General features: G+C 41.3%; 1 protein-coding gene across 4 annotated transcripts in view; it reads left to right on the forward strand.

The window, feature by feature from the left end:
• The window catches only part of CAP2 (cyclase associated actin cytoskeleton regulatory protein 2), a 171,074-nt gene extending 162,232 nt beyond the window's left edge, over positions 1-8,842 (forward strand). For 3 of the 4 annotated variants that reach the window (XM_025383112.1, XM_025383113.1, XM_025383111.1), the window contains 2 exons: positions 2,498-2,638; positions 7,415-8,837. In XM_025383112.1, coding sequence (XP_025238897.1) covers positions 2,498-2,638; positions 7,415-7,498 — 225 coding nt within the window. In that variant the 3' untranslated portion in view covers positions 7,499-8,837. Of the gene's footprint in view, positions 1-2,497; positions 2,639-7,414 lie in introns of all 4 variants that reach the window. The other variant, XM_025383110.1, reaches the window with a different exon arrangement.
• The last annotated feature ends 5,806 nt before the right edge of the window (positions 8,843-14,648 follow it).

Consider the following 14,648-nt stretch of genomic DNA (forward strand, 5'->3'; position numbering starts at 1 on the left):
TATTTAAAACACTTAATACATTGTTTTAAAAGGGTTTGATCACAATGGAACCAGAAGGTAGATGAACAGTTACCTGGGGGTGGGGATGGGGATTGACTATAAATGGGCATTAGGGATATTTGGGGGCTAATAGAAATGTTCTCAAACTGGATTGTAGTGATGATTGCACAGCTCTGTAAATTTATTAAATATAATTGGATTGTACACTTAAAGTGGGTGAATTTGGTCAGATGTGGTGGCTCACACCTGTAATCCCTCCTTTGGGAGACCGAGGTGGGTGGATCACCTGAGCTCAGGAGTTCGAGACCAGCCTAGCTGACACTGTGAAACCCCGTCTCTAATAAAAATACAAAAATTAGCTGGGCGTGGTGGCACACAACTGTAATCCCAGCTACTCGGGAGGCTGAGGCAGGAGAATCACTTGAACCCAGGAAGTGGAGGTTGCAGTGAGCTGAGATCGCACCACTGCACTCCAGCCTGGGTGACAGAGCAAGACTCCATCTCAAAAAAATAAAAGAGAATTAAATTAAATTAAATTAAATTAAATTAAGTGGGTGAATTTTATGTTTGCAGATTTCACTTCAATAATACTAAAATATTGAAAAGGGTGGGGAAGGGGAATGGATGAAAGTTCATATGATTTGGCCCAGCATTCCTATTTTTGGCAAACTATCCTAAGATGATAGTACAAATTATGGGGGAGAGAAAAGACTAAGATAATCAATGGAAATGTTTAAAATTGTATGGAGAAAGAAATTCATGGAAAACAATATTAATGCAGAAACATGTATTAAATGCACGTCACCCATCGCTCAGCAGAGGAGCTATTCTTTGGCCCGGCTCTCCTGATAAGAAACAATCTCTGCTCTCAACGTGTTCACAGTCCACCAGGGAAGAAAGACATGTTTATTACATACCCAAATGCAGTACTGCCCAAAATGCTGTGGAAATTAAATTCTGACATACCAGAAGCATTCTTAAAATTCCAGTACACATAGAGCATCCCTAGTCAAAAAATCCAAAATCTGGCCAGGCCCAGTGGCTCATGCCTGTAATCCCAGCCCTTTGGGAGTCCAGGGCGAGCAGGTCAGCAGTTTGAGACCAGCTTGGCCAACATTGTGAAACCCCATCTCTATTAGAAATACAAAAAATCAGCCGGGCATGGTGGTGCACACCTGTAATCCCAGATCCTTGGGAGGCTGAGGCAGAAGAATCGCTTGAACCCCAGAGGTGGAGGTTGCAGTGAGCCGAGATGGCGCCATTGCACTCTAGCCTGAGTGACAGAGCAAAACTCTGTCTCAAAAAAATAAAAATAAACACAAAATTTAGAAAGGACATCTAGAAATCACCAAAACATGACTGCAGACACATTCTTGAAATACAGATATAGGTGCCGTGTTATTATTTGTGATAGAGCCCTATGTGTACCTGTCCTTGAACTACCCCTGCCTATTTTATTTTTCCACTGGGGTTCAATTCCAACTTGGTGTTCAGTTTCTATGAAGAGAGAGGAGGAACCAGAGAAGTAGAGTGACCTGGCCAGACTCCCCACAAGGAATTCTTTACATCACTTGCACCATCAACAGGAGTTGCTCCTGGTTTGCAATCCAGCCTTTTCTCCACTGTGAAAGAAGAGATGTCTTTATCGCTTTAATTACCATGACAAGAAGGAAAATTAAAGAGTTGTAATACGGTCTTTGGGGGAACAGTCTGCCCTTATGGAGATTTTGGGGGGATGTCTGAAAACGGATTGTTGGAAGAGAAATTTAAAACCGATCAGAACTTTTATAGCACTTCGATATTTATAAACAATACAAAGAATCGCCTCCTCTTTTGTATGATCCTATTTATCTATATAATGAGTATCCTGAGCCAAGCCCCCAGTTTTGGCTCCTGAAATGAATACATTTCAAAATACCTAGACATTCATCTCATGTAAGCCTCAAATTCAGCCACTGAGATTTTTATCTGGCAAAGGACTTATGTGGAAAGAATGGTAGTGTTTCTTATTTAAGTTCAGGAAAAAATCTACTCAGTTTTTACTCAAGAATAGTTTTACTTGTAAGTGACAACTTTAGAACTTGTTTTAATCCTAGTTTCATAGAGATTTGTCAAAAGTAAAATTTCAAGCAAATGAATGTGAATACATCTTGTTTCCTTTATCATGAAATCAAATACATGTTTCAAATCCACTAACATGGTTGTGAGGCTTTTTCTGAACATCTAGCCGCTGTTCCCAAATTAATCCCTTAATTTTGTCTCAGGAAAGAGACCCTGAGGTTTGAGAATCCCCTTGTGTGGTCTTTTCATTCTGTCCCCGAATGACACCTATCCTATTCTGCCTGAAGGCTTTGCCATTAACCCACCTCCCCAGCTCTGACCCAGTAAATCCTAATGCTTGGTTAAACCCAAGCTAAAGCCAAGAGATTGTATTTATTCAAGGGCATTGTGATTTCTGCTGCTTTGCTTTGGTCCCAGATATTTTTTCCTATTTCAGGTAATGGGGAGAGTGCCAACAATTTCCATTAATAAGACAGAAGGTTGCCACATATACCTCAGTGAAGATGCATTAGACTGTGAGATCGTGAGCGCCAAGTCATCTGAAATGAACATACTTATCCCTCAGGATGGTGATTATGTAAGTACCTTTCAAACGGCTGTCAAGAATTTTTCTGGAGCCTTCATTATTAACATTCTTAGAGATTGAGTAATCAACCACCAACCTGCAAGCTTTATTTGTAGCATAATTCACAGGCGGGAGAGGAATTCAGGGAGCTGTCTTCCGCATCTCTTCCCGCCTATTAGCTTCTTGACTGTACTCACTCCTGGATTTCCGATTTTCAAGGTAGTGTACTAATAATTCATTTAATGGACTGGTGTTTATCAAATAGCACAGCGTGCATCTGAGTTCGTATTATGTAGGACTAAATATTTTCCTTTGCTCTGGTGGAGATAAAAGGAAAGAAGGACAAATACCTCGGAGAAAAAATGTGAGGACAGAGAAAAGACAATAAGTAGGGCTATTTGTGCAGCTATGCTTCAGTGAGAGGTTAAGTGTAAGAATCGGGAAGTTTTATGAAAATGCCAGTCCCCCGATCTTCCACCTGAGGTTAGATTCAGGAGGCCTGGAGTGAGGCCCAGGAATCTGATTTTTAACAAGCATATCCATTAAGTCCATCCAATGGCCCTTCTGAGAAACACTAGTCTAAGAGACTTGGCCACTATTTATTTTCTCAGCTTTCTCTCCTCAACAAAGCATCTTCTCAAAGAAGCATATGCATATTCTCACACTTTGAAAAGGGAGTATGAATAAATAAGTGCATTTCCTGGCTCATGAAGTGTGATGGATCTGCTAGTTGCTACTTGGAAGTGGGGAGATCAATAGAGAAGGCCGAGCATGGTGGCTCACCCCATAATCCCAGCACTTCAGGAGGCTGAGTGGGGCAGATCACGAGGTCAGGAGTTGGAGACCAGCCTGGCCAACACGGCAAAAACCCATCTCAACTAAAAATACAAAAATTAGCCATGTGAATCCCAGCTACTTGGGAGGCTGAGGCAGGAGAATCGCGTGAACCCAAGAGGCAGAAGTTACAGTGAGCCAAGATTGCGCCATTGCACTCCAACCTGGGCGACACAGCGAGACTCCGTCTCAAAAAAAAAACAAAAAACAAAAAACAAACAAACCAAAAACACAAAATTCCCTCTAAGTCTGCCAGTGCAGGGAGCCAGTGAACCAGAGAAGGACGGGAGAAAACGTAACTTAGCAGGCAAACATCTGGAAGAGGCGCTCCCTCAGCCTGAGGGGTCAGTCGCCAGGGCCTACGCAGCAATCGACACACAGGCTAATCTCCTTCGGCAGACAGCGTGACTGCTGACACATTCCCCCTTCCACACCTGGCAGTAACTTCTTCAGCTCTGCTCAGCCATGTGTCATACATTACAGGCCAGAATTCATCATTTCAGTTTAAAAAACAAAACTCTGCAAGCCTCAGGCCATGCTTCACTAGTAAGTGTGTATGGACAGTCTAACCCTGAGATAGAGAAGAGTCCTCTCTTGGGTTCTCCACCTAAAAAAATTCCTGGAGAGCTGATGCCAACAGCTTCAGAGTAGCAGAGCCAAAAATTGGAGGGAGCCCTGGGCTTTACAGCTGTTTAAGCAGAAGGCTCAGCTGCATGGGACTGGATCTGCTAAGAAAGCAGTGGGGTTTGGATGAACACTGCAGACTAATGAAGCTGGAATCTGTGGGCATGGGACCCAGGTACCTGTAATTGTTAAAGCTTCCCAGGCAGTTCCAGTGGGGAGCCAGCATTAAGATCCACCGGCCTAAAGGATGAGTGTAAGTCAAAACCTGAGCATTCATGCTAAAAACCAAGGTCTTGGCCGGGCACGGTGGCTCACGCCTGTAGTCCCAGCACTTTGGGAGGCCAAGGCGGGCAGATCACAAGCTCAGGAGATCAAGACCATCCTGGCTAACACAGTGAAATCCCGTCTCTACTAAAAATGCAAAAAATTAGCTGGATGTGGTGGTGGGCACCTGTAGTCCCAGCTCCTCGAGAGGCTGAGGCAGGAGAGTCACTTGAATCTGGGAGGCGGAGGTTGCAGTGAGCCGAGATCACGCCGCTGCACTCCAGCCTGGGCAACAGAGCGAGACTCCGTCTCAAAAAAAAAAAAAAAAAACAAGATCTTGCCTCTTATAGGTCAATTACCTTGTGGCCCTCTTCATGTGTTCTTGGTTGGAGCTGGTAGGGAACAACACAGAGGACCTGCCATGGGCATTGTGGTGTAGGAATGAATGGAGGGGATGTTTCGTCTTGAAAGAAGTTGGTCTCCAGAGAAGATCCGTTAGCATATTACTAACCCCTCACTGCCAGGAACAGATTTGGGGCAGCTGTAGTGCAATTACTATCAAAGAGGTGCCTTCATCTGGCACATTCTCTGCTTGGCCTGGTTCTTGAGAACAAACACCAAGCCTCGTCTACCCATCCAGAAGAGCCCCAGAAGGAATATTGGCTACACAAACACACACACGTTATTCAGATTGTGGGTTCTTTACTTCAAGATTTTTCCATTGCAGATTTTACTCAAGAAGAATACATCACTCATTATAGCAAGGGCTTTGCCTGTTATTTATTTGTTTGTTTGTTTGTTTGTTTTTTCGAGACAGGGTCTTGCCCTGTTGCCCAGACTGGAGTGCAGTGGTGCAATCATGGCTCACTGCAGCCTTGACCCCCCTGGGCTCAATCGATCTTCCTGCCTCAGCCTCTCAAGTAGCTGGGACTACAGGCATGTGCCACCACACCCTGCTAATTTTTGTATGTTTTGTAGAAACAGTATCCCTGAGGACAAGCAGAGACAAAGGGGAGGGTGGGATTACCATCCCCACTCCTGGGAATCCTCTGCAACTCTGCCAAAAGAGATGCCAAATCAGAGTGGCTCGTCAGCAGCACTACACTGTGTAAGGCTTGTCCTTATACAGTGGGGTCTCGCTATGTTGCCCAGGCTGGTCCTGTACTTCTGGGCTCAGATGATCTGCTGGCATCAGCCTCGCAAAGTGCTGGGATTACAGGTGTCAGCCACCATGCCTGGCCCAGGCCTTTCCTTTTGAATGAATGAATGACTTCATCCCAAAGAAACAGTTGGATCCTACATCTAGGAAGATAAGTACTCATGTGTGTTCCGTGAAAACACCACGGCTTGCGAGCATGGGCATCACTTATCAGACACATGAGGTTTCAACAAGCACTGCATGGACTGGAAGTCCGAAGAGGCCCAGAAGCCAGGTCCAAGGCCTCCTTGCCTTGGAGAGGTTTTTTATCTTCTTCTGAAGGTCTTCTGTCCTTCTTCCTTGCCTTGGAGGAGGTCTTCTATCCTCTTCTGAAATGACTGGAGAATCACTAAGAATCACTGTCTGGGAAAGGAGTGTTGACTCAGACTACTTTTATTTTTACTATTCTCTATTATTCTTTGTGTGTATGTGTTTGTATGTGTATTTTCCAATGGGAAAAGTAGAGTGCCTTGGTGAAGGGTAACAAATGTGTATATAACCCTAAGCTCATTTTTACAATTTATCAAAGAGTAGAGAGCTACCTCTGGGATAAAACCTTTCCACTCCATGTGATTGGAACCAGCAGCATTGGCATCACCTGGGAGCTTGTTGGAAATGCAGTTTCTCATTCCATTCCCCAGACCTACTGAATTAGAATCTGCATTTTCATAAGATCCTGAATCAGAATCTGCATTTTTTTTTTTTTTTTTTTTTTTCCGAGACAGAGTTTTGCTCTCGTTGCCCAGGCTGGAGTGCTGTGGCGTGATCTCGGCTCACTGCAACCTCTGCTTCCTGAGTTCAAGCGATTCTCCTGCCTCAGCCTCCCAAGTAGCTGGGATTATAGGCATGCACCACCACGCCTGGCTAATTTTGTATTTTTAGTAGAGACAGGGTTTCTCCATGTTGGTCAGGCTGGTCTTGAACTCCCAACCTCAGGTGATCCGCCCACCTCGGCCTCCCAAAGTGCTGGGATTACAGGCATGAGTCACCAAGCCCAGCCAGGGAGAATCTGCATTTTAATAAGATCCTGGGTCAGAATCTGCATTTTAGTATTATTATTATTATTTATTTTTATTTATTTATTTGGAGACGGAGTTTTCACTCTTGTTGCCCAGACTGGAGTCCAGTGGCATGATCTCGGCTCACTGCAACCTCTGCCTCCCGGGTTCAAGCGATTCTCCTGCCTCAGCCTCCCGAGTAGCTGGGACTATAGGCGCATGCCACCACTCCTGGCTAATTTTTTGTATTTTTTTTAGTAGAGATAGGGTTTCACCATGTTGGCCAGGCTGGTCTTGAATTTCTGACCTCAGGTGATCCACCCGCCTTGGCCTCCCAGAGTTATGAGATTACAGGCGTGAGCCACTGTGCCCAGCCAGAATCTGCATTTTCATAAGATCCCAGTTGATTCATGTGCATGTTGAAGTTTAGTGGAGAGTAGTGGGTAAAATAGAGCCCAGATTTGAATTCTGGCTGTGCTGTTACTGGCCACATCTTTTAGGGCCAGTTGCTTAATCTTTCAGGCCTCTGTTTCCTGCAGATGGCATCCCCAAGAACTCCTAGCTCATAGGGTTATTATAGGAGATCTGCCGAGTTCATCTTTGACCAGTGCTTAGAAGGATGCCTGGTTCGTTCTAAATGATGCTTTTAGCTTTAATGATGATACTGACTTGAAGTCACAGAACTGACACGTGACATATGCAAGTCTCCACGTGACAAAGACCTCCCCATGACGCAGCTTGCAATTCGATCGAATTTCTTTGCCTATCATGTGGCAAAAATCAGCCTCCCCATCTGTTTGCAAAAGGAAGCCTTCGTTTAAATAACTTCGTTGTAGTTTAAATAACTTTGTTCTTCTTGCCTATTTCCAGAGAGAATTTCCCGTTCCTGAACAGTTCAAGACAGCATGGGATGGATCCAAGTTAATCACTGAACCTGCAGAAATTATGGCCTAACTTCCTGAGAGACCGAACTCTCTCACCTGAATCCCCCCCTATCAAACAAACAAAAAAGCAGCAGTAAAGAGCTAGAAGTTGCAGTAGCACCTGCTGCTTTAGCTTTGGCCTCCAACAATTCTGTGCTGTAGACACAGCACTGTTTCTGGCACGCCTCGTGGGCATTTTGAAATATTTAACGTTTCCTCATGATTTGCCTTTGTGTGTGATTTTAGTTCCACATGATGACTTGTGAACATTATGGATTTAAAGGGAAAAAAAAAAAGAATTCTGTTCCCCTCATATCATGAACACAGTAACTGATAGGTAAAAAGACTGCATGATTCACTTTTACACTTATATTTCATTGCTAGTTAAAAAATAAAACCTTTGAGAATCTAAGATGTACATTTTTACCTTTTAGGCAATTTCAATATAATGTAGAAGTAGTAGTATGCCCTGAAAAATGTACACGTTTTTTCTTATTGTTACCACATGTTCACCTTTATCAGCGTGGATACTGTCAGCATGAGTACATATTTCAACCCACGCTTTTAAAAGACCTAAGAGTTTATATTAAGGACCAAATTCAGTTTCTTGGTCCTTAGAAGACCTATATTCTCTGTAGTTACTGAAAACTGAAAGTAAATTCTAGTTATTCATCTTACATATTTTTCCACCATGTCATTTGAAAACTTACTTTTCTTCTGCATAAGAGATTCTTATGCCAAAACATTAATCAGAAGAAGTCATTTTTTTTTGCTACGTAATACCTCGCAACTTTGCTCTAAAATCAAGCTCAGTTATTATTTTCCAAGTTTGAACATGTTAAATATCAGATGCCTTGTAAATTATGTCTTTAATGTTTTATTATAGACTAATTTCCTCTTTTCCATCTGCCAGACTTGCTAACCAGCCTCAAAAATGAACATGAAAAAGCCATACATGTATTATTTCTCCGAAAACCTAAGGCATTATCTGTTGGTTTGGCTTGCTGCTCCTATTTTGTAGTCTTGATAGTAGAAGCTTCTTTAGCATAAGAGTAGCTATTATATTCCTTTTTATCTTTTCAGTACATAGTGCTGAAAAATCTGCAATTTCTTGGATCACATTTAATGAATTACAGTATAATGCTTGGCGGGCCCAGTACAAGCATATATAGCGTGCCTATTACAGCCTTTGGAATACATCGTTTTCATTTTTTAAATATCTTCTATATCCATATAGTATTCGAATTATTAATGCTCATGTATCAAGGTTTTGCTATGAAAGTTTTGTCTGTATGAATAATGTGGCTTTAGTAAATCATTTTTCAACTGTAAACTTATTCTGAAATAAAGTAAAATTCTAATTGTTTAAATACTGTGATGAATTCTGGATGTTAAAATGATTTTTTTCCTACTTTGATTTGCCCCTTGCTCATGTGTCATACTTAGGAAAGACAGCTGAGTCCTTCTGTTTGAATTAGAGAATTTATCCAGCATGCCATCAGCTTCCCTGATGAATGAGGTCTGCTTTGAGATAGATATCAGATAAAGCCGTTTGCAATTAGATTGACTGCCAGAAAATTCTAGAATTCAGTTTTGTAAATCAAGTCCTCTTCACTGAGAAAATCCTCCTCATAGATCTTTGTTAATATAAACATCCCAGAACATAAGTGATTTTAATAAATACCATACATACCTTATAAACATATAATCAAAAATAACATAATAAATGTATAAGTAAACTCCTAAAAGAAAAAAAAACTGAGAAGACCCTAAAATGGGTATATTATATATCCATAATATAGTGATAATTTTGTATTGAGATATAAATGCACCCATAATTCTTAAAATCTGTCAACTTGCCTCGTACTTGACATCAGTCTTTCAGTATGCCTCACCATATGTATTGAAAATCTGGACTTGAGGCTCAACAATTATTTTACCAGCCCTGTATTCCTTAAGCCAGGGGTCCCCAACCCCCGAGCTGTGGACTGGTACTGGTCCGTGGCCTGTTAGGAACTGGGTGGCAAAGCAGAAGGTGAAGGGCTGGCGAGCCAGAATTGCCACCTGAGCTCCACCTCCTGTCAGATCAGCCACAGCGTGAGATTCTCATAGGAGTGTGAACCCTGGAGTGAATTGTGCACGTGAGGGATCTAGGTTCCGTGGTCCTTATGAGCACCTAAGGCCTGATGATCTGAGGTGGAACAGTTTCATCTTGAAATTACGCTCCACCCCACCCCGCCCTGTCTGTGGAAAGGTGGTCTTCCACACAACCGGTCCCTGGTGCAAAAAGGTTGGGGACCACTGCCTTAAACCATCTACTTATGTAACATAACAGTAGGTTGAATTTGTTGAAAAACCTTTGGCAATGTATAAGCAATTAACAAAAACAATGCTGCATCGCCAGTGTCTCTTGTTTCTTGCACCTTTTGAATTCCTGTGTTACCAATATTGTGACCTAATAAATATTGTCAAAGCATTAAGAAATCTATACTTAGCAGAATTGCTGTCACATCCATTCCCAAAAAGTCAGAAGGAAAATCAGTGTCAGGACCGGGCATGGTGTCTCATGCCTGTAATCCCAGCACTTTGGGAGACTGAGGTGAGCAGATCACTTGAGGTCAGGAATTCAAGACCACCAGCATGGCTAACATGGTGAAACCCCATCTCTACTAAAAAAAAAATACAAAAATTAGCCAGGTGTGGTGACACACGCCTGTAATCCCAGCTGCTTGGGAGTCTGAGGCAGGAGAATAGCTTTAACCAGGAGGTGGAGGTTGCAGTGAGCCAAGATTGTGCCACTGCACTCCAGCCTGGGTGACAGAGCAAGACTCTGCCTCAAAAAAAAAAAAAAAAAAAAAAAAATCAGTGTCAGAAAATTAAGTGCCAAGGGTCTCCTGTATCTTGTTACTTTGTAGCATTACAGGATAAAAGTGACAATTCAAAAGAGGCCTTTGTTGTCTTGAAAATTCATTTTTTGATAGTACTCTCCCCTTAGATAACCTATTACTGATAGTCAACCTCTCACAGCAAGCCATCTTGAAGTACAGCTTCGATTCTAACCACTCCTCCCTACATATAGAACTGGCAAGAAATACATATAGTTTGATTCACTTATTCTCTCCTTCATTGACAATGTCTGCTGCAACTTCTTAGATGCTAGATGGGTTTATCTAGGGGATCCCTTCATTTTAAAAATGAGAAAGCGAGACCCTGGGCTAGAACACAACGCACACCTTTGTATAACTACTGTAGTTTGGCTTCTAGTCTCAACATACGCCTCAGTCTCAGAGATCATCAATCCAGTGGCTTCATCTCATCCTTCATCGGTGGAGATTCTTGACACTGCCTTCATCTTATTAAACTCCCTTTGATGTTGTGATTCGCGATGTGTTTCTCTGGCTCCCTTCCCTCCTACCTTTTTTGTTTCCCTCTCAAATGCTCAAATACCTATTTCAATACCTCTATGTAGATGAGTCCCAAATCCACATTTCCAACCCAAATCCACCTCCCCGGAGCCTTCACTCCCAAGTGTCTGCAGAGTATTTCCACCTGCCTGCCCCAATGTTATGCAACATGGCTACAATTAATGTACATCTCCCATACATACCTAACTATTCCTTATCTGCCTTTCCAGTTTCAGTCAATGCCTCCCTCACATTTATCATAGATTTAAAACCAGCCATTTGCTGTAATAAAAAATATGAAAGAGGCCAGGCACGGTGACTCATGCCTATAATCCCAGCACTTTGGGAGGCCGAGGCGGGCAGATCACGAGTTCACGAGTTTGAGACCAGCCTATACAACATGGTGAACCCCGTCTCTACTAAAAATGCAAAAATTAGCCAGGTGTGGTGGCACACACCTGTAATCCCAGCTACTGGGGAGGCTGAGGCAGGAGAATTGCTTGAACCCAGGAGGCAGAGTTTGCAATGAGGGCCCAGATCATGCCACTGCACTCCAGTCTGGGTGACCGAGTAAGACTCTATCTCAAAAAAAAAAAAAAAAAAAAAAGGCCAAGGTGGGTGGATCACTTGAGGTCAGGAGTTCGAGACCAGCCTGGTCAATGTGGTGAAACCCCATCTCTACTAAAAATACAAAAATTAACCAGGTGTGGTGGTTGTGCGACTGTAATCCCAGCCACTTGGGAGGCTGAGGCAGAAGAATTGCTTGAACCTAGGAGGCAGAGGTTGTAGTGAGCTGAGATTATGCCATTGCACTCCAGCCTGGGCGACAAGAGCAAAACTACATCTCAAAAAAACAAAAACAAAAACAAAAAACATGAAAGAGAATCAGATTTGGGAGAAACAATGGTTTAGTCTCGAACTTGTTCAATGCACGTTGTCTCTGTGACATTTACTTGGAGATGAAGAGTAAGCAGTTGGATCTGTGAACCCCCAAATACTGAGACAGGTCTCAGTTAATCTAGAAAGTTGATTTTGCCAAAGTTGATGACATGCACCCATGACACAGCCTTAGGAGGTCCTGCCAACATGTGCCCAAGGCAGTCAGACAATAGTTTGGTGTTATACATTTTAGGGAGACATGAGACATCAGTCAACATATGTAAGATGAACATTGGTTTGGTTTGGAAAAGCAAGGAGGGGGCTTCCAGGTCATAGGTAGATAAGAGACAAATGGTTACATTCTTTTGAGTTTTTGATTGGCATCTCCAAAGGAGGCAATCAGATATGCATTTATCTCAGTGAGCAGAGGGGTGACTTTGAATAGAGTGGGAGGCAATTTTGCCCTAAGCATTCCTAGCTTTGACTTTTCCCTTAAGCTTAATGATTTGGAGGGCCCAAGATATTTTCCTCTCACATTTCCCCCATTTTCTTTTTTAAAATCTTTTGGATAAAGTATTTTAGAAGAAAATGAGCCTCTAGTCTCTAGTCTCTGGTTTCATCTGATTTCTCATGGCTAGGATGCTTTATTCCTAGATAGGTAGTTCTTGAGTTATTAGGAAAGCTCATTCTTGAAGACTGTGGAGTCTCATGTCCTATGAATAGAAAATAGGGGGAGGAAGAAAGAAAACAACAAACAGAGCAATCCTGGAAAATCGATATAGGCCACATTACTCTGAAGTCCATACATCAGTAAGCAGGTATGAAAGTGGCTTATGTATGTAAATAGGCTGCTGTTATTTTTTTCTGAGATTTAAGTTGTCTAACTTTAGTTTGCAGGGCTTTACGAAAGCACAGCTTACTTTTCAGTGACTCCAAATTAGAAAAATTGGGGGAAAAAAAAGAAAAACAATTGAAAACATTATTTTGAAGACTTGTAGCCAAGAAAAATTAGAATTCTGTCCAAACTACAGAAAATAATAAAAATTGAAAAACATTAGGCAAGACTAGAATCTAACAAAAGTATAGTATAGTTTTTAAAACATAATTTTTCTCTCTCCCTTTTCTCATTTTTACTAAAGACAAACCATGGTAGGACTGTTTTGCTTTATTATACTTGGCCTAATTATTTATATACAGTGCAGCAAGAATAATTATTTTTTACATAGACTTTTAAATTGACCTTAATGGAATATTGTTCCATAGAAGGAATCTCAGATAAGACTTTTTTAAAGCCAAGCACAGCCATGGATTTGTACCATCAAATACCGATAAGTTGGGTGAATTCCTCTTCTCCTGAGGGTCCAAGTTAAACTTGGGGCCCCTGGGCCTGTCAGAAAGTGGCATTCTTTACTTAGCACAGGTCAGGAACCTTGTATAGGGACTGTGTAGACAAAGGAATGAGGCCAGTTTTTCAAGGGGCTTTTATTGGCTCCATAAGTCAAGTTTGATTCCTTAAAGGAAAGCACACCATTCCAGACAAAGCCTTGGTAAAATAACCAGTTTCTTCAATTGTGTCCTATTACAAATGAAAACAGATTCTTACTGCACTTATGCAAATAACTGTATTGTCATAAGTTAAGAATACTCACAAATAGTTGCTAAATTCTGTAGAAATCAGGTAGAGAGAAACAAATATGCTCCAAATTTTGTTCATGGAAGTATACTTTACTCAATTGTTGAAAGTTGTAAATAGCTTAAAGGAAAGTTTTCTCAACTCTGAAAAACAAACAAAAAAATGTTCAGCAATGTTTTAAGTAAAAAGTTCAAAAGATTACTTCAAACTTCTATTAGTTTATCTATGCAGTTAATTCCTGTTCTGCTTGATATTTACGAACATTTCAGCTCTCCATGAGTCCTGAAAGTTTTTCTTCTATTCTGATGTTACAGTCTCCAAAGTTATCAGAAACCTGCATTCAAAAACACCAGTTACAGTCTTATAGCTGATTATAAAACCACCTTCTAAAACAGACCAAAACAAAACAATTTTCTGTGGATGACAAAAAGTGTTAGGGCAGTCACAGTCAAAGTCACAATTTACAATGTAATTTGTTACCTCTGTGGCACACAATAATTTAACTTAACAATTATAATTATTATAACATACATTAAGTCATATCAGAATTTTAGGAGTTTCCCATTATTTTGGAACACATACCAATAATATAGTTACACAAATACAGCCTAAGGAAAACCAAACACCATTTTATATTTGATAATGCTTCCTGTACAATTTTTATACCAAATAACCCAAATATGTCATTTTTTGGACTTTAGGGAACCTATTAATAATATCTTAAAGGATTAATTAGGTCAGTAAAAGATATAATTTATAATTTGGTTTTGGAAGTTTGTCAAATACCAAAGGTTTAAAACATTTTATATAGGTTGGGCACAGTGGCTCTTCCCTGTAATCCCAGCATTTTGGGAGGCTGAGGAGGGCAGATCACAAGGTCAGGAGATTGAGACCATCCTGGCTAACATGATAAAACCCCGTCTCTACTAAAAATACAAAAAATTAGCCAGATATGGTGGCACATGCCTGTAGTCCCAGGTACTTGGGAGGCTGAGGCAGGAGAATCGCTTGAACCCAGGAGGTGGAGGTTGCAGTGAGCCAAGATCATGCCACTGCACTCCAGCCTAGGCAACAGAGCAAGATTCCATCTCAAAAAAAAAAAAAAATTGATATTACAAAATAGGATCACAGGTCATTGTAAAATAAGTCATTCATTTAATCAAAGTGGTAACTGAAGGACTTCAAAACAAGGCAAAAACTTTCATTCTTTGACACAAGAGACTTAATTTTCCAAACAATAAGCCCTCATAAATACAGCATGAAAC

This window comes from Theropithecus gelada, chromosome 4, assembly GCF_003255815.1.
Source record: "Theropithecus gelada isolate Dixy chromosome 4, Tgel_1.0, whole genome shotgun sequence".
Taxonomy (NCBI): Eukaryota; Metazoa; Chordata; class Mammalia; order Primates; family Cercopithecidae; genus Theropithecus; species Theropithecus gelada.